Raw genomic sequence first — 20,734 nt, 5'->3', positions numbered from 1 at the left:
ACAAACAGGCAGGCTCATTTACAAATCAATATCAATGAGCTGAGTGGGAAATTTGGCGGGTGTCACTGCACACTAGAGCAGCCCACTAGCCTGTTGATTTATCTGTTTGCCCACGGCCACTGACAGTGTTCATAGCTTCAGTGATGTGGTAAACAGATGGGACATAAGTGTTCACTTTTAATTACAACTGTTGGCATGGACGCTTCAGTGGTTCTGGAATTATTTTTTTTTCTTGACAAATTTTTGGTCAAGGTGAAAAGAACTAACTCCAGTTTTATACATAAGCAGAGCACCTTCACATGACAATGTTTTAACTGGGCCATTACCTCCCTGTAAAGAGTTATATGTACTCTTAATTCTAATTTTAGGTTAGTGACGACAACAGCGCTAACATGCCTCATTAAACATCCATGCAGATCATTTTAACATCTCCACCAACATTATTTACAATTAAGATCTCTTAAACTCAATCCATTTTTCCAAAGAATTCACTTAATACAAATTTATCACAAAGATTTATTTGGGAGGAGGGAATGGAGAAAGAGCGAGAGAGAGACATAAGTCCTCCTCACTTTGAAAAGCTGAATTTCATTTTTTAAAAGCACTAAAATCTAGCAGAGATCAAAGAGTGTGTACAGCTACATGTGGGTACATTACTGTGACTCTTATAGTTCTAACATACAAAACAGATACCACCAAACACTATTCATTGTCTAGCCAGATTGGTGTGAGCATGCCTAGAGCTACGGTATTTTAGAGAGTACACAGCCTACGTGACACACGTTCACCTCAATAGCTATAAATATGTAGAAGTCCTACAGCAAGTCTCATATTTGTAGTTTGTGCTGATGCCATAGTCCTAAACAAGCAGTTTATAATTGCACTAATGATAACCAAAAGTTCAGGACATAAAAAACCCCCACAAACTCAAATATGCAAGATATTTGAGCACCTAAAAGCAAATTAAGCAGTTTCATTCAAACCTAATATGTCATTGACCTAGTTTGATATGATACTACACTTTCTCAGGGTTACTCCTACTTTCTATTATACATAATCTTCCAAAAAAGTTACAATGCTGGCAAAAAAAAAATACTGAATTTTGCTTCTTCAATGTGTAACAAATCTGCTGCACATCAGAACTTTGTGGACATAAGCAGAGCTAGGAATCAGATCCCTCTACACTACAAGTGTAGGGTCACACCACTTAAGGACAATCTTTTTTAGCTGTATTAGTATTTGGGCTTATGATACACACTTTTATGGGTCTGACACTCAGTCCAGTAGAGGTTACTGTTATAGAAAAGTAGTAGCCCACTACTTGAAGAAGACAAAAATGCTATATTATAATGTCAAAAGATGGCAAGATATCATGGCTCTCACCGTGAAGCTATTTTTCCCCTCTGCCTCAACACTTAATTATGCTTGATCTTGATTACTCATTTGAATGAAAGTACTTGAAAACAGTAATGTATATACCAGTCCTGACAAACACTCTCAAATAGTACATCTGAGTATTTGAAGGATATACTTTATTTACTTATTAATATTATTTATTTACTTATTACTTATAAATAAAATATCGCATTAATCAGGCACACTGGTTAATATAGACAGATATACAAGTATCATTGCTGTTTTACAGATGCAAGGAATAGACACAGAATTTAGCAAAATCTGTCTGCAAATCCTGCATTTAATCCTTTAGTTTATGCTGCCTCTCTTTTACACTATAAGAAAGTGTCATTAAAATGACTGAGATTTGGTCACTTAAAAGCTTCAGAATAGAGGACAGTCTTGGAGTATCTCGCCTTCCCTGTAATATTTTATCTACTTCAATTTCCTTTCCCAATTACATTGAAGTACATACACTCTGATCCTGTGCATTTCCCCACAAGCTCTTTGCTCTTGGGGAGAGTTAGGATAAAGATTACACACACATACATCTCTCCCCTTTCCCAATTACCCATATATAATCTCTTTATCCTAATTTCCCCAAAGATGAAGATAATTTACTTGAGTTAAATTTGGTGATATTTATAAGGACATTAAATTTCTCAGAATAACTGACCTACATTTTATAGGCCTATAATGTGTGGCTAGGAGTGTGCACACTATATATCAGAGTGCTCAGAAATCCAGGTAGCACATTTTGGGGAAGATTTGGCAGCTAAGTAGAGGATCACAATGCTAGTCACTGGGAGGCATAAGGAGAGTTCCAACAGCTAGTAAAGAGGTGTTGGATCAGGCTGCTTGTCAATGAGGGGGAATGAAGAGTTGCTTCCTCTTTCCAGCAACCTCCACAAATACATCTTTCAAGATGGGATGTGGTCATATCCTATATGGAAAAGTCCTGTAGAATTTAGTGGGATTAAACTAGTAAAGTTCTAAAAACCCATAGAGAATGCTAGCCTCTGGTTATTTGAACTATCTTATATAATTCTGTAAGCAAAGGTATGATTTTCTATTACATTCTGCAGGATGGTCCATAAAACATTTAGACTTTTCCATTATATCCTATAATACTTCTGCACAAGAAATCAGTAGAGTGGCAAGGGTGCTAGCTGCTGACATGGCAGGGATCCCTGTGTGCCTGTACATTTGCCAAATGCCTAAGACCACTTTTCACGCTTATGGCAGCACCTCAGCCATTTGGGAATTTACCCAGAAGCCAGTAGAGTCTGAAGAGCCTAATCCAAAGACTCCCATTGACTTCAGTGAACTTTGGATCAGTCCCTAAAATTATTTTTGTCATCATTTTATCCCCGTTATTTTTCTCTCTGGTATTTAGTAGTGCTGGTACAAACACATCATTTTTCTGACTAATGCATATTACCCCCCCTCCCATACACACACTTTTTGTGCTGGAAAGGTGTATCCTATTTTAATTGCACAATGATATTTAAAGCTTTAGGGTGTCTCTTAGTAATACATGCTATCTTGAATGACTTTGACAAGTGCTGCACTTGCTAAGTTGTTCTGACTTTGAATCAAGATGCATTCAAAACTAAAATGGTTTAGAAACTGAACACTGACATTTTTGTATCTATTAGTCCACATAGCGGATTCTATATGATTTTCCAGTTTTATGGGGCACTGTATAGGGGAACTTTAAATATTCTGAAGCTATGATGTTTTCATTAACAAGAAATAATCATAATCCATATTTTGTTTTTTTCTTGATACACTCTAACTCATTTTTTCTCTTTAGAAAAAAATCTTGCACGTTGAAAGTAAAACATGAATTACACACCAAGATTGATCATTCAAGGTGCTTTCGTAAAGAGTGTCCTTGGAACTCGATTTCCATTTGCACACACATTAATAAAGTGCAAAGCTATTTAATCTGATTGCTTCAAGTTGAATGGATGGGTCAGTGCCAAACAAACTGATCTCATCCACTGAGTGTTTCCACAGCAAAATTTAACTCCATTAAAATGAAAGGATCCAAATTCAATACAAAAATTTACCTGAGCAATTCTTCAAGTGCCCTGTAAGACTCTATGTGCAAGTTTGGTTACGTAGCTAGTTAGAAAATAAAACTAAAAACAATGTTTGTTATTTGAAGAGGTTTATAATATTTGATCTAGAGTGAATTAGTCAGAGCCAACAAAGTCTTACTCCAAATCACTGGAGTGATGGACTGGGAGGAAAATAATATACTTTCCAGCAAATTCAAATACTGTAGCTAGGGGTCAACAGTGAAACAAATATAGCTGACAGTATCCCATGGATGCATGATCTTTTGATTAAGGTGTTGAACTAGGGCTCAGGAGATCACAGTTCAATCTTTGCTTCCTGTGTTACCTTGTGTAAAGTTCTCTGTGCCCCAATTCCCCAATGGTAAAATGGAAAATGCTTCCTTTTCCCACCTTTTGTTTGTCTTGTCTATTAAGATTGTAAGCGGCTTGAAGCACAGACTTTCACACAATGGAGCCCCAATCTCTGTTAAGGCCTCTTAGCGCTACTGTGATACGAATCAATCAATCAATCAATAACCCTGGGAAGAAATCATGCTGCATTGCAAAGAAATTTTGGCAGAACTCTGAAAGATGGTAATGAAGCAGTGATGCAAAAATAAATCACGCCAGTGGGCTGAAGCATAGAAGATACATAGGTGGAACGAGTGTAGTACACGCCTTACTACAGATGCACAAAGAGTTGACAGCTTGTAGAGTTTTCTTGGATGTCCCTATTAGGAACCAGAGAAGTATCAGGAATTACCCTCTGTAAGGTGATGAGTCATCCCTGAACTAGAGCCTGTTGATGAATCATTCTTGTGCTAGACTCCAGCCAATCCACAAGCCAGGAACTGGTCTGGTGCCTCAGGGCAGGTATATAAGTCTTGCAGGAGAAATAGTAGCTCAGTCTGCTCGACCTCACTACATGGTTTGGTATGGTAGTGACAATGGATTCCACAAGACATATCCTGCTCCAGCCCTGTTCCAACCTCTCTCTTGCTTCAACCTTGTTTCAACCTTGCTCTGGGCTCCTGATTCTGACTCCTGACTCCATCTACTAAGCCCAACTGCCACAGCAATGACCATCCCATAACGGTTTCTGACACACTCTGTTGCAGAGTTTACACATTGGCACATGCATCACAGTATGGGAGCCATTATTCACTACTTGTATTGCACTAGCATTGACAGCGCACAGATAGAGAGATATTGACCTTTGGCTAGGTAAGATTAAGAGCAGGGATTTCTACACAGCCCTATCTGTTATCCCTCATAAAACCTACAAGGAGAAAAATCTTTACAACATGTTTTGCAATGGATGCAGGATAGTAAAAGAACAGCATACTAGACACCCTGCATATCTGATAAGAATATAAAAGACAAGCAAAACTAAAGTATGTTCCTAGTTTTGCAGTGCAGGGAGTGACCACTACACCTCCAGAAAGGTGATAGAAGCACCACTTCACAGCACATCCTGTCTGCCTCCCTCGTCCACAAGCACAACATTCCCAGCCCCTGGCACCTCTACCCACATCTTTGCCATGATTGGTATTATAAGAATTACAAAATATCACTTATATCATTAGCATTTTAGCCTGTCTTACATAGAGTTAGCTCTCTCTGTACATTAATGGAGCAGTATAAATAATTAATACTAATCAGCATTCTTGGCTAGTTCAAGTTTGGGCAGACTTCCAACAACACAGAACATCTTCCTGAATATTGTCTGCATCTCTGTGCCTGTCCTTTCATGATGCTTGTGAAGTCACTAACGACCAATGGAGTATAGTGTTCTGAATCTTCTAAAAATGTTAATGTTCAGAACACATGGGTGAACCAAGGTAGGTAAGATAAGAACTGAATATTTACTTTACTCAAACCTCAACCACACACATGCTGATGTTTGAAAATATTCAAATTACTCCATCCTTCCCCACAAACGTATGTTTATTTTCACACATCTCTGGACTTCCTGGTAGTGTTTGGGACAGGAAGCAAAAACATGAGATAAGACCGAAATGCTATGAGAAAACACTGTTTTATGTTATTTCCATTTCCTAGCCCATATGAAAACAAGGAGTACCAGAAACCTCACAGTAAAATCCTTTCTTGCAGACTTCTAACCCAATTTTGCAGACAAAAAATTGGAAAAGCATCTCAAACCAAATCTGTAGAGATTTAAGCCTTAACTAGTTTCTATAGAAATTCCTCATAATCCCCAATGCATTTCATTCTCATCCCAACGTCACAAGTCATTTTACTTATCAAACATCTCATCTCTATAGTGATACAACTGTGCTGAGTCTGCCTTTCTTTCTGCCCTCTCCATTTAACCTCTTGCCATAAATCTCTGAGTATTTGACCTATTATACCTTCAGGGTATATAGGTGAATGAGGGCAACTAAGACATTACATTCCCTGCTGATGATGTACTGCTCTATTTGTCTGACATAGAACACTCTTTGCCCAAGGAAACGCAGTCAATTATAGCACCATATTCTGTTATAAATGTGATTTAATCAAATCCAAGTGCTTGCCCCGGACAAACAAGGTTCCCAAATATTTTTTTACTTTCATTTTCAATGGGCTCCCATGAGATTTACCTGCAGTGCACTTGAGGTTTTCATAAAAACCTATACTCTGAACATAAAAACCTAGTCAAAGTCTTAGGTGCTACGGACCTTTGTGCTGATCCACCAATGCAAAGCAAACCTAAACCCAATGGACCCAGGCCCTGGAGCATCTACCCAGTGTAGATGGAGCTTCAGATGCCATAGGGCTGCTGTAGGTCATTCTGCTTGCTGTTACTGAAAGGAGGAATATGGTCACTGGAAAGCCAGGATACTTTTGTCCTTTAGCTAGCTACCACAATAGATCTTTGGGGTTTTTGGCACAAATGGCCTGCTCTAATCTGAACCAGGAGAGAAGATCGAATAGATAGAGCTTTCTGTTCTAGGACGAATCTTCTCAAACTTTCAAGGTAAGTTTTGCCTAAATTTCTGTCTTGTGTGCAAACAGTACTCTGCCATATTTCCACAACAATTATTCAAGACTCAAATTATTTTCCAAATTAATTTTGAACTAAACATGTCTTGGTAAATATCACTTTATTTCGTTCATTAAAACTGATATTTAAATGAGAATTTGAAAAGGTACATTCAAAGTTCAAATTAGTCACTATCATATTATGTATCCTTTTCCAGGATAAAAGGCCTATTCCTCTATGATCTCTTGCAATTAGAAAAGGAGTAAATCACAGAGTCACTTCCTGAATCCAGAATGGCAGGACTAAATATGTATCTTTAGAAAGGGATGACAGGCCATCTTAGTGGAAGACTCTTGCGACAACCCCTGTATTTACGTGAGAGATACAGCGGTTCCCATTAAAATGTCAACATTTACCCATAATTACTATACAGTGGTGCCTAAGGCACTGGAAAGTATCACAAGATTGAAAATAACTGTGCTATTTCAGTTCTATATCTTCTAAGGTCTATATCATCTGATCCTTCCAATACATTTAGTTAAAAAATAATTAGAAAATGGCAAATTCTTTAAATAGCTATGTTATTAGTTGTTATATTACTGATTTTATAAGATAGACCTGGTTCTCTTACACACACACAGTAGTTCTGCTAAAGTTTTAAGATCGGCAAACCCTAGGATAATGAAACGCAAATGTTGGGTCATATTTAAAAATTAATAATCCATAATTAATTAGTAATCTCAAGCATTCTGGTAAATTATACTAAAATTGCACACAATTATCCTTGCAGTGAATGATAAAGTCATTGCCTAAAGATTTACGATATTTTTAAGAGAAACATTTTGCATATATTTACGTGCTCTATGACCACAAATGTGTCAGAGTACTTAATTCAAATTTGCAGTTCATTTTAGACAATTTTTATCTTTAAATTGCAGGATGTTCAACTATTCAGGCAAACTCCCAAAAGTAAATGATTTGAAAAGAAAATAAACCTTGTACATTTACTAAGGTTACTCTTGCATCCCTCAATTCAGTGTATCAGAATAACAAACAAAAACCTCTGTCTATTTAAATATGCATATAACATATAAATTTTTTTCAGTTCATTTTTATACTTTTTCTTCAAATAAAAATTACTTGAATTTTCTAAAACAAATATATTTGATGCTGGGACTTACTGAATAAATAAGAACACCAACAGTTACTTTACGTAACTGTCTTTTCTCATGAAGGATGCCAAAAGATTAGAACCACCACTTTTAAAGTTCAGATACACTTCAGGTTCTAATCCTTTCTGGAGAGTTAACTTTACTATTTCAGAACTGCATTTGAGAGCTACACTGCTTCTACAAAGAAGGCAAAGTGAAGGTAGATCAGGTACTTCTCTAGATCATCTTTCATAATACAAAAAACAAAAGGGAGATTGAAAAAGTCCAAAAGATGGCAAATTTAACACAAATAAAAAAGGAAATGCCCTACGGAACTCACTTCCACAGGACCTCATTAAAGCCAATTAGCTTAGCAAGATTACAAATAGGATTGGAGAATTACATGGAAAATGACGACATCCAGAGTTACAATAGTAAGGATTTCTTAAATAAGAGTTTTGAAGAGATATACAAGCTCATGTTTCAGGGCATAACAACATTCAACATTCAATTAAATGGTCATTAAGAAAAAACTTTCCTTTAGGGATTTGCTTGTTTTGTCCACCCACCCACCCACTCACAAGTGACTATTGCAGGGGTTTCTTGCACTATCTGCCTCTGACACTAGCCTGTTTTGGAGTCATGATTCCGAACCATATGTCTGATCCATTGATGTCAATAGGACTGCCATCCATACATTAAAGACAGGTATATATCATTGGAAAACTTCAAATGTTAGGAATTGCACGATGCTTTAATACAACAACAAACAGGAATCTACCCCAGAATGTTTAATTGAAACAACAACAGTGAACATACTACTCAAACATGTTCCACTCACTCTATTGCAGGGCATTAAGGAGAAAGTTACAAGTAATTCACAACCATGCAAATGTTTGGCATATAACATTGTCAAAACCAGGTTCTGCTGTCTGCCAGATAGCTCTTTGTAAGGGAAACCCTGTCAGTTGAAAGTCCTCAACTATGATCCAATGTAGTTTTGGGGGTTAAGTGACTCAGCACAAATGTAACCATCTCCCTATTTTCTTTTCCTCCTATTCAACCACTGCTAAACAAAATCAGTGTGTTTGTGTAACACAGGTGTGCACACATGCACACTGGGGAAAGGAAGGGGAAGCTGCTAATGCAAAAGCTATCATTCCTCTTTTTAAATTTGAACAAAATGCACAGGAGAAATTAACCATTCCGCCTCCTTTCCCCCCATCAATTCCTGGTGAGTCCAGATCCAACCCCCTTTGATTTTTCCTTGTTTTAAGATCCATCAGGTTCTTAAAAAGAAGGCTTTTAATTAAAGAAAGAAAGGTAAAAATTATCTTTGTAAAATCAGGATGGAAAATAACTTTACAGGGTAATCAGATTTAAAGAGCCCAGAGGAACCCCGTATAGCCTTAGGTTCAAAGTTACAGCAAACAGAGGTAAACCCTCTAACAAAAGGAACATTTACAAATTGAGGAAACAAAGATAAAACTAACACGCCTTGCCTGGCTGTTACTTACAAGTTTGAAATATGAGAGACTTGTTCAGAAAGATTTGGAGAGCATGGATTGATGTCCGGTCCCTCTTAGTCCCAAGAGCGAACCACCCCCAAAACAAAGAGCACACAAACAAAAGCCCTCCCCCCACAAAGATTTGAAAGTATTTTGTCTCCTTATTGGTCCTTTGGGTCAGGGGTCAGCCAGGTTACCTGAGCTTCTTAACCCTTTACAGGTAAAAGGATTTTGGTGCGTCTGGCCAGGAGGGATTTTATAGTATTGTACACAGGAGGGCTGTTACCCTTCCCTTTATAGTTATGACACATATGCAGAGCTCAATTAAAAAATTCCTTCATGCATGCAACTACTACAAGTTAAAAAAACCCTAATTCATTATAAATCATATATTTTAACTCAGAGGATAGAACAAGAAAGCATGATGGGAGAAGTGCCAGGGAAATCCCACAGTCAGAGCCATTAATCTCTGGCAGGAAGAAATGCCTTTTTTAATTAGTAAAGGGAACAAGCATAGGAACCCAGCTAGAAGGTGCAATGATCTGTATTCATTACCAATGTTTTGCCATCCCACAGGATCAAAGAGTGGGCTCACAGAGCTCAACAGGGACAGGATTAAGCCAAAAAATCAATTTTAAAAACTGTAGCCAACAAATGAAGAAATCCACTATCATCGTACAAAGTATATGGCAATTCTCAGTACCCAGGCACTGCAAAGAGTCACATGCCAGAAAACCCATGGCCAGCAGTGGCAATGGGGAAAGATGTCAGTATTGTATGTCCCCATAACTCTGTGGGGAAGCTGTCCTGCAGGTCCTTAATTGCAGGAGTCAAGAGGTACATTCTGGGTTAGGGTCTGGGGTTCGTGTTGGCTACATGTCTATTCACATTCATCTCCACACGCAGCCGTGTGCACATATTTTTACTCTAAGCATGTTGCAGGGGCAAACTGGGCTGCTAGGATGAAGATTTAGAACACACAATTCCTTTACATCAAACTTGAGAGATGGTTATACCAATTTTCCTGAATTGGTCAGAATTTGGTCTCAGATCTAAGTCTGAATAGCTCTTCAATTTTATAATAAATAAGCAAATACAGAAATCTAAAAGAGAACACAATATCAAGTGTGTACCATGGACTAATGGAATACCATGGACTAATGGAAAAATCCTTAAACACTGGAACAAAAATAGAGCAGACCAAATTAAAAAAAAAAACCACCACCACAATCAGGTACACAGGTAAAGCATTACTGTCAGTGTTCATGTTAACATCAAAACAGACTATATATGAATAAAATAAACATCTACCATATTAAAATTAATGTGAGATTATTAAGCCTACCCAGGACTTTATCTGAGTTTTCACTTCAATGAAGGGTGTTTAATGAATATCTTGTTTCCCTCTAACTTTATGCAATCTTCCACCACAGTGTGCTGCCACCTTTTAATGTGATAGCCACACATATCATATTTAGTCATGTTGAAAATGAGATTTGTGAGAGATTTCTCCACTTGTTTATGATTAATTTAGCTGCTAATATTATTAGTAAATCTACTAGAGTTTCCTCAACCACTCACAGGTCAATTTGAAATCCTTTGTTCAAAAGGATTAGAGAATGAAGAATGTGGAAATCTAAGTGTATATTTGTTTGGATTAATTTTACTATTTGCATCTAGAACAACCTAACCAACGGACAGTTAAATAGGGGCAAATTTATCAATGCCGTAACTGCATTGAAAGCTAATGACGTTGTACCAGGAATGAATCTGAACACTTATGCATAACCGTCCACTTCTCCAATTCAAAATACTAGCAAACATCTAAATTCTTTAGGCCAGCCAATATTCTCACCGCCTCACATGGTATTAAGTAAAAAGACTAATACTACAGCAGATTCTAAACCTTGTAAAGGCCGCCCACAATTCCTACTAATGGTCTTGTATTTCCACAAACCAGTCATTTTCCCATCTTTGTTTCCCAAACACCCACAGACTTGTTGCTATTGTTTACTATTAAAGTTGTATGAATGGGTGCTGCTTTGTGTTTTTCCTCTTCATAATCGTTACAATATTTTCAACATCTTATGGATCACAGATAGCTGAATCCAACAAAAAAGCCTACAAATATAATCACTTAAAGATAATTGAAACAAATAGGAAGGTGTTGTACATAGACTTAGCTGACTAATTCATATAAAATAATTTATCCTCTTCACAAATTGCTTACAATCTATATTAAAATTCAAACAAATATTTCCATATGAATTTTTGTTGTTTTGTTTTTGCAGTGCTCCTGCAGCTTGGATTACTTGTAGTGAGAAAAACTGTAGTCTCTGTTAAATCACCAAAGGAAAAGAATCTGTGTTTAAGCCAATTTACTCAAGATAAGGAAACATTACTTTCAGTTCAGGTTTGAGCAGTTAAGGATTGTTTATTTGTTTTTCTTTTAAATTTTAATTATTTTCCTTTGAATCCAAAAAGTTTATTTGTCCAAAATGTCATCAATGCCAGATTAGATTTTAGTTCCCGAGGAGGCGCAGTGCAGGCTGGATTTAGACAAAGTAAAGGTACGGCAGTTTCTTCTAGCTCTACTCAATGAAGAATTATCACATTCCCACAATTTTAATGGTTGCTAGTTCACTGACACAAAATTAGCCAGTCACTGCTATTTAAACAAATATGTTAAAGGGGGAGGGGGAGAGGAAAAACAAACTTCATAGATCAAATTCCTCACAAAAGATTTCTATCTCATTATAAATCACTCTATAAAGAGCATATACATAGCCATGTATGTGTACACAGGTACAGAGATATAAAGGCAAGTGTCAAAAATGAATGCCAAAAGCCAAAACGTTAAGTTTATCAATATGAAACATGATTTCCTGCTGAACTTACTATAAAAGATAAAGGATATTTATTTCCTTTAAAAATGATATCATATAGTAAGATTGTTTTCCTTGGGAGCACAGGATGTTCAAGATACCGTATATCATTTTTATAATTCCATTTGTGTGATAGGGTGTCACTTCATGGGGAATTTAGAAAGACAAGCTCAATTTCTTGCACACAAGCTAGCACAGAGGGGCAGGAAGGAGAGAGCGTACCATATACCACTCAGAACTTACTTCTAATACTGACTCAGGCCTGGTCTACACTAAGTGTTTAAACCGGTTTTAGGAGCGTAAAACCGATTTAACGCCACACCCGTCCACACTGAGAGGCCCTTTATATCGATATAAAGGGCTCTTTAAATCAATTTCTGTACTCCTCCCTAACGAGAGGAGTAGCGCTAGTATTGGAATTACCATATCGGATTAGGGTTAGTGTGGCCGCAGAGCGACGGTATTGGCCTCCGGGTGGTATCCCACAGTGCACCACTGACCGCTCTGGACAGCAATCTGAACTCGGATGCAGTGGCCAGGTAGACAGGAAAAGCCCCGCGAACTTTTGAATATTTCCTGTTTGCCCAGCGTGGAGCTCCGATCAGCACGTGTGGTGATGCAGTTAAAAATCAAAATAAAGAAAGAGCTCCAGCATGGACCATGCGGATGTGATTGCTGTAAGGGCAGGCAAATCTGTTCTATCAGCGCTCCGTTACAGAAGACGAAATTCAAAATCATTTTTAAAAAATCTCCAGACAGACGCCATAGCAGGGACTCAGCGCACTGCTGCGTGACAAGCGTAACGGAAAGCCAAAGAATCAAATGGACGCTCATGGACTGGAGGACTCAAGCTATCCCACAGTTCCTGCAGTCTCCGAAAAGCATTTGCATTCTTGGCTCAGCTTCAAATGCTTCATGGGTCAAACACAGTGTCCGCGGTGGGTCAGGGCATAGCTCGGCAATTTACGCACCCCCCCACCCACCCCCAGAAGTGAAAGGGAAAACAATCCTCTCGACTCTTTTATATGTCACCCTATCTTTACTGAATGCTGCAGATAGACGGGATGCTGCAGCACTCAACACCAACATCCTTGCTCCCCCCCCGCCATGGGTGGCTGATGGTTCAATATGACTGATATCCATCGTCATCATCGGCCTATTGGCACATGGAGCAGTGCAAAAGGACTGGTAACCATGCCGACTAGCATCAGTGAGGTCGATCAAGAGCGCCTGCTCCTAATTTTTCCTGGTAGATGGTGCAGTATGGCTGGTAACCGTCTTCATCATAGCAACAGGGGGCTGAGCTCCATCAGCCCCCACCCTTCATGTGTAAAGAAAAGATTCAATTGCCCCTGGACTAGCAGCGGGATGCTGGGCTCCTCTCCTCCACACTGCTTAATGTCCTGTCTGGACTATCATAGCAGCTGGAGGCTGCCTTCCACTCATTTCTCACTAACAAATCACTGTGTCTTATTCCTGCATTCTTTATTACTTCATCACACAAGTGGGGGGACAATGCTACGGTAGCCCAGGAAGGCTGGGGGAAGAACGGAATGAACAGGTGGGGTTGTTGCAGGAGCACCCCCTGTGAATAGCATACAGCTCATAATTTCTGCAGGATCTGACACAGAGCAGCTGTGCTCTCTGGTTCTATGATACAGTGGTTCTCTAGTACACTTGCCCATATTCTAGGCAGGACTGATCCTATTTTTAGATACCAAAAAGGAGGGACTGACTCAGGGAGTCATTCCCAATTTTGGCTTTTGCGCCCCTGGCTGATCTCAGCCAGGGGCACTTATGACAGCAGCAAATGGTGCAGTGCAAAAGGACTGGTAACCATGATCATCTTATTACCAATTTATGGTATGGTAGATGGTACAGTATGGCTGGTAACCATCTCTGCTGTCATGCAAAAGCAAAAGCATGCTGCTATGTAGCGCTGCTGAATCGCCTCTGTCAGCGGCATCTAGTACACATACGGTGACAGTCACAAAAGGCAAAAAAGGCTCCATGATTGCCATGCTATGGCATCTGCCAGGGCAATCCAGGGAAAAAAGGCGCGAAATGCTTGTCTGCCGTTGCTTTCCCAGAGGAAGGAGTGACTGACGACATTTACCCAGAACCACCCGCGACAATGATTTTTGCCCCATCAGGCACTGGGATCTCAACCCGGAAATTCCAAGGGGCGGGGGAGGCTGCGGGAACTATGGGATAGCTACGGGATAGCTACCCACAGTGCAACACTCCAGAAATCGATGCTAGCCTCGGACTGTGGATGCACACCACCGATTTAACGTGTTTAGTGAGGCCGCGCACATTCGATTTTATACAATCTGCTTTGCTAAACTGGTTTATGTAAATTCGGAATAATCCCGTAGTGTAGACGTACCCTCAGGATCAGCAATGACTCAACCATCTGAAACAGGACAATGTAAAAGGGGAAACTGAGTGCAATCCTGGAACTCCAGTAAGAGCTCAGAGCTGAACACATAGGGAGGGCAGAGAAAGAAAACTAGAAACAATTTTACCTGGTCTATGAGCACCTAGGAAGTTTACATGGCTGTCAGAATTCCACGGTGACATTAGGAACAGGCCTTTATTGTTAAGTAAATCAAGGAAAATCTTCATTTATTGTGGAGGGCTTATGTCAGACAGCTGATCAGGTTTGATTCTATCCAGTATTAATGCATCTACACCAGCCTTCTCATTACAATCTCCATGCTATTTTTTAAACAACCTAAGTAGACCCGATCTATAGTTCCATCTTTCTCAGCAATCACACATTGTATTCATAGTTGGGCCTTTTTTAAAAGCAAACATATTTAAGATCTCATTGAAGATGGCAATTAATAAGTTTCACAGAGTTAAAGGTCATGAGTTCCATTCCCTTCTGTTACTGATGAGAGCTTGTAATTGTCTAATACCCTACAGTTTAGGATCTACTGGTCTACAGAAGTGACAAAATTAAAACAAAATAAACTTTATGGACTCAAATCACCCTATCTTGCATTAAGTGATTAAGGCAACCTGTGGTATTAAAATGCATGTCTATTGTAAAATGTAACTGGTTAGGAAAAAATATCCAACAAGTTACCATACATCTACTCATTCCTCATCCTGTATGTGGTTATACAAAATTCACCAGTCTCCATTCGCACAGAATCATAGGAGAAAGGTCTTGAAAAAAGACCATCTGGGTCATCTAGTCCATCCTTTGAGCTAGTGCAGGAATGACCTCTACACTGTCATTGAGTGTTTCATCTAATCTACTCTTGAACACCTTGAGTGGTGATGCCTCAGTCACATCCATTGAGCAAAAGGCTCCATTGTCTAATTGACCTCACAGTTAGAAAGTTTCCTCTTTTAGTTTTAGGTCATCACTTCCTGTTATACCACCCATAACCACCTTAAATAATTCCTCTTCCTCCTATTCTCATGCTACTTCTTCTAAGCATTGGTTACCCTTTTGTTAGGCTGTATAAAGCCTTAAACTTCTCTTAAAAGGTCATGCTATCCAATCTTTTTATCATTTTTGTCACCTCCCTTTGAATTCTATCCAACTGACAGAGGCCTTTATGTAGTGAAGAGCCCTTAACTATAAAAAGTAGCCTGTTCAAATTTACTTTCTTTAAGAGGAAAGTCAAAGATCCATCACACAGCCCTAGCAGCAGGCTGGACTCTGGATTTCTCCACCCACAGTGACCTCTCCTTCCCCAACCCAGGCTGCAGAGGCTGAGATAGCCCTTGTGGCCCTGCCTGCCAGTGGATGAGCCAAAGGAAAGAACAAACAGGTAATGGATCCCCTAGCTCCTTTCCCTCCCTCCCTGTGCACTGGCATGCAGGGTCCATGTACAGGTTCCTTTTCCTCTATGTGCCCATCCCCCTAATCCAGCCCAATTTTTGCACATTGACTGTGCAACACTCCCAGTCACACTGTTAGAGAGAGTTCCACATATGTAGAAGAGGGCATTGGCCCCTTGGTGACTGAAGCTCATGTACTATTTGCTCCAAAAGAAAGCTCACTGCATTGAGACTAGGTTTGTTTCAACCCCCAAAGTGATCTTGTAGTGCAATATCTGCAGTAGATGACATTTATAAAACATTTTAGAGGTCAAGAAACACTACATTCAGTTGTCTATAAAGAGCTTCAATCCACATTTTCCTCACTGCCCCAGAAGAGGTTTCTCTCCCTCTCTCTGTAGTACAACAGTCTCAACAGAAAATAAAGCCTGAGAACCTATGAGCAGGGACTATCACAGAACCAGGCATTAGGGATACTAAGCCAAGAGAGGAGAAATGATGTCTAAAACAATTAGAGATAAGCCCAAAACAAAACCCTACAACTGCACACTTCTGAGCTTTGGGAATTTTGGAACTCTGACCTGGATCTGAATTCCAAAGTTGGCCCCTCTCTCTATACATCTAGATGCCAGATCTAAACACACTTGAACTTCAGGTAGGAGGTGACTGAGTCTGAAATCAGATCCACTTTTTTTTTTTTTAAGATCAGGGCCATCTCTAAAGAAAATGAAGAATTTGTCTTTTTGCAGTGATTAACAGGCAGAGTACTACCTGCTGATTTCAGCTAGAAGAGGTCTGTGAACCTTTATTTATAACATTATGTTATAGTCACTCACACAACAGTCATCGAACAGTCTTGAGATACTGGATGAGAATACGTCTCACAATAACAGAAATTTCATTAAAATATGTTAACTTTTGTTTGAGTGTCTCTGTGCTCAAGCATTATCCTGCATTATTAGTATCTTCATTAGTGTTAACAGAGATGGTTGGGAATTTTTCAGTGAAATATTTTTTCAGTTCTTGAAAATTTTTCCAGGAGAGGAAAAAACTTTCCCATTGTTTATAGATATAAGCCCTTCTATATGTGTAATTTGTTAACTGTAGGTTTCTTGCCTTCATACTAGTTTCCTCCTTCTTCTATATGCTTTGAACACCTATCTCTGTAAATTAAAGACAATTGATCTGAAAGTTGCAACTCAATACTCTATATTGTATTGTGTACAATCTGTATTTATGCCTTGCATGATTATAGAAATACACAGCTCCACAAAATCATATAGACACTAGAAATACAAGAGACATATTGAGTCCCATTTAAGTTCATTCCCTACTAATGCAGGGTTCCCCCCTAAAACACATACTCAAATATCTCAAGCCTTTGGGGAGTTGATTTTTATTATTTAAAAATTCTTTTGTAAAGCTTTTCCGAATCAATCAAGATTCAATAAAAGAAGATTGTCAAATAAATTACTTCTCATTTCTGCCCACGGTTACACTCCTGCAGGGATCTGGAAAAATATCAGGATCATTAGTCCTAATACCTATAATACTATACTGCTTTGAGGAGGGGCTGAGTGGTAAAGTGGTTTAATGCATTACTCAAACTCTAGAGGCCTGTAGGGCTATTGTCCTGTCAATATAACTCTTATTAGCATTTCTGGGAATTATGAGTATTGAAAGGACATAGACTTTATATCTGGCTGAGGTTAGAGTGATTTGTAAATTCTGGTCTCAGTTTAGTACCAGTTTTGGACATTTCATTTGGACAGATCTGAAAACCAACCCAAAATTCTCTTTCATGGTGGGCCTCCAATGAAAAAACAGACAGACAGGAAGTCCCAGGTGAACTGAGCATAGCTTTCTGTAAACTCTTTGGGCTGAATTATGACCTCAAGTTCTTATGCATAACGCTAACAGAAGTCACTGAGACTTTTGTGCACATATCTGAGGACAGAATTTGACCCTTTATCTTGACCTTCCCATACTCTTAGTCTGCCTTATTCATCAGCGCTAAAATTACACATTATCACAGTTTAACATAAAAGGAAAGGTTTATTAATGCTGATATGAGCCAAGAAAACCACTAAACAGTGACTGAACTAATTCAATTTAAAATGATTTTATTTTTTAATATAGCAGGCTTTCATGTAGCAACACACTGATAACTGGAAATAGGCCTTACACATTTGAATTTCACAGTTCAGTTCTCTGGTGACTTAAAGCATTTAAGGCCAAATTCTTAGCGTAGATCAGTGAAACTACGCTAATTTACACCTGCTGAGGATTTGACCCTTAGATTTCAGACTCTTCAGCACAGTAAGCACTCCAAAGTCATTCTTCACCTCACAATGGAAAAAGGTGGGAAAAATAATTAATGTCAAAACAGTAGCCCATGGCACAGTGTTAATTACATCTTTACCTAACAGCTACATCCTGTTCCTAATTAGTCTCACTGATCTCAAGAAACCATTAAGAAATAAGGCAACCATTATCTTCTACTGTATTTGTAGTAAAAATACTGCGATTCCGCTGTCACACTGACAGCACATTCCATAGACCTTTGTAGTACAGACATGAACAGCATAATTCCTTTTAGTGAGGATTTGGGAATTTCCTTGGTAAAGACGACAGTCACTGATAAATATAGCTTCTTTTCTAGGATTATGTACTGGTCTTTCAATTCACTTGCAGTATTTATGTAAGCAGAAGTACATTACAACCATTTCCCTGAAACTGGACATTGACTAAGTATGTAGTAACAAACTAACATATGTAGGTCCACATTTTCAAGATGCGCCAGTTTGGAAGATTTGGTCCTTACTGTATAAAATATCATGCATGTTTTTGTACTGAACAATTCTTAAAAGAACAATGCACTGACCTCATTGATGAAAGTTTGGGCTCCCCTGGGGCTTAGAAGTAAGATTGCTCTTCGTAATGTGTCACGGTAGCGATTCAACTCTTCAGTTTTCATGGTAGTAAAAAGGCTGGCAAAAACTCTGCTGATGTTTCTGTCCACCTTTTGTAAAGATACATCAAGTCCTAATCTAGAGGCCTGGTCCAGAAATCCCTGCAGCCCACGAATATCTATAAAACAGGAACAAATTCACAGTCTGAGTGTCAGCTTTTTAAGCTAAGAGCATAGCCTTTATCAAACAAGGGGCAATGGTAATATGTTCCTAATTATTATTATTTATATTACCATTGCACCTAGGAGCCCTAGCCATGGATAAAGACCCCATCGTGTTAGGCAATGTACAAACAGCAGAAAATGATAGTCCCTGCCCCAAAGAACTTACAAGCTAAGTATAATACAAGAGACAACAGATGGTTGCAGACAGACAAGACAAGGGAGTACAAGGAAACAATGGGGACCATTGATAGGCAGTTGCCTGAGCACAATTATCAGCCTACTGTCAAGTTTTTTGTTGGCATGGTGGAAAACGAGACTTTTAAAGAAGGTTTGGAGGAGGATAATGAGAAGGAGATAGCTTTGAAAATGTTTACAGGGAGTTAAGAAGATAGACCTCTTGGCTTTGTTTCTGCTGATATGCATCCCACACTCAATTGAGTGGGAGTTCCCTGTGAACAGTAGTGTCAAGCTCATGCCCTTTATTGACACCGGAGCAGCCAAAGTTACATAGAATCACAATAGGATCATTTCTACATATTCACTCCCATCCAAAAACACAGAGTGAAATATTGCAAGTAGCTAGAGTCTTGCAGCTCCCATCAAAGTCAATATGAGATTGGACAGGCATCTGACAGCACAATGTGGCTCAATGATAAAGCTTAAATTTCATTATCTTATACACAGTCTTTCTTCTGAACACAAGGCTTAACAATAGAAACAAATGGCATCACAATGAAATAGAAACAGAGTTGACAATTATATTAGTAGTCCACTATTCACCAGAAATATGTGGCCGCTTATCTCTGAGTAATCTCATCCACAAACACAAATTTGTTTTGTTTTAAACATACTTCAATTAAGTTGGTGGAAATGTTGTGAAAACTATTCTAGGTTTTCCATAACGTAAATGAAAAAAACCTAGTTAGCAATAATTAGTTACATACACCTCTACCCCAATATAACACGAATTCCAATATAACACGGTAAAGCAGCTCTCTGGGGGGCAGGGCTCCATGCTCTGGCGGATCAAAGCAAGTTCGATATAACGCAGTTTCACCTATATCGCGGTAAGATTTTTTGGCTCCCGAGGATTGCGTTATATGAGGGTAGAGATGTATTACAGATTCTTAGATTCACAGGCCAGAAGGGACCACTATGGTCATCTAGTCTGGCCTCCTGTATAATACAGGCCATATATTCTCAATATATTTCTTCTACCTGGTCAACAATTTTTTTTTAAGTCTAAAAATCTGACTAAACTTGGATGGAAAATGGTAAGTATTTTCTGCAAAAATTTTTGAAAGAAATTAACTCTCTGCCCCAAACACAGAAATTGTCATTTTTTTCCATTGGGGAAAAAAAGCTTTAAGGAAGAAAACATCATAAGAAATGAACTTTCCCCAAAATATTTAGTTTATTTTAAAAAGCCATTTATTGTCCTTTTTAAAAAAAAATGAAAAATTTTGGACCAGATTTTCTGTTAAGTGACATCTGTTGGCTGATCAAATGGATTCCAAAAGCCCAGTCAACAATCTATCTACTGATACTGATTGTTGATTTGCAGGGGTAGCCATTTAAAAAGTCAACATTTGCCAGCAGACACTGTGTAATTCAGATATCCCACCAATTTCCTATTCTAAGTATAGGGGGAAATGTTAGGTTAATGTATATTTTGTGCTAAATGTTGGCAAATGCTGAGTTGATCAGGACACGAGAGAATGAAACACAGCTAAAGGGATGGGCTTTAAAGTGGAAGACCACAACCATATTAATGTTTAACCCAGGCATTTATTTGGGTCCAGGAAA

The 20,734-nt window shown here is 38.6% G+C and overlaps 1 protein-coding gene across 18 annotated transcripts in view; it reads right to left on the bottom strand.

Annotated features, from left to right (window-relative positions):
• Window positions 1-20,734, bottom strand: part of GRID1 (glutamate ionotropic receptor delta type subunit 1) — an 845,000-nt gene that overhangs the window by 381,876 nt on the left and 442,390 nt on the right. For all 18 annotated transcript variants that reach the window (XM_045025227.1, XM_045025243.1, XM_045025244.1 and 15 more), the window contains one exon: window positions 18,677-18,882. In XM_045025227.1, the coding sequence (XP_044881162.1) occupies window positions 18,677-18,882 (206 nt within the window). The remainder of the gene's footprint in view (window positions 1-18,676; window positions 18,883-20,734) is intronic.

The sequence above is a fragment of the Mauremys mutica genome, chromosome 7 (assembly GCF_020497125.1).
Source record: "Mauremys mutica isolate MM-2020 ecotype Southern chromosome 7, ASM2049712v1, whole genome shotgun sequence".
NCBI classification, from domain to species: Eukaryota; Metazoa; Chordata; order Testudines; family Geoemydidae; genus Mauremys; species Mauremys mutica.
The sequence above is the reverse complement of the archived record's forward strand: the minus strand, read 5'-3'. Positions and strand labels throughout refer to the sequence as shown.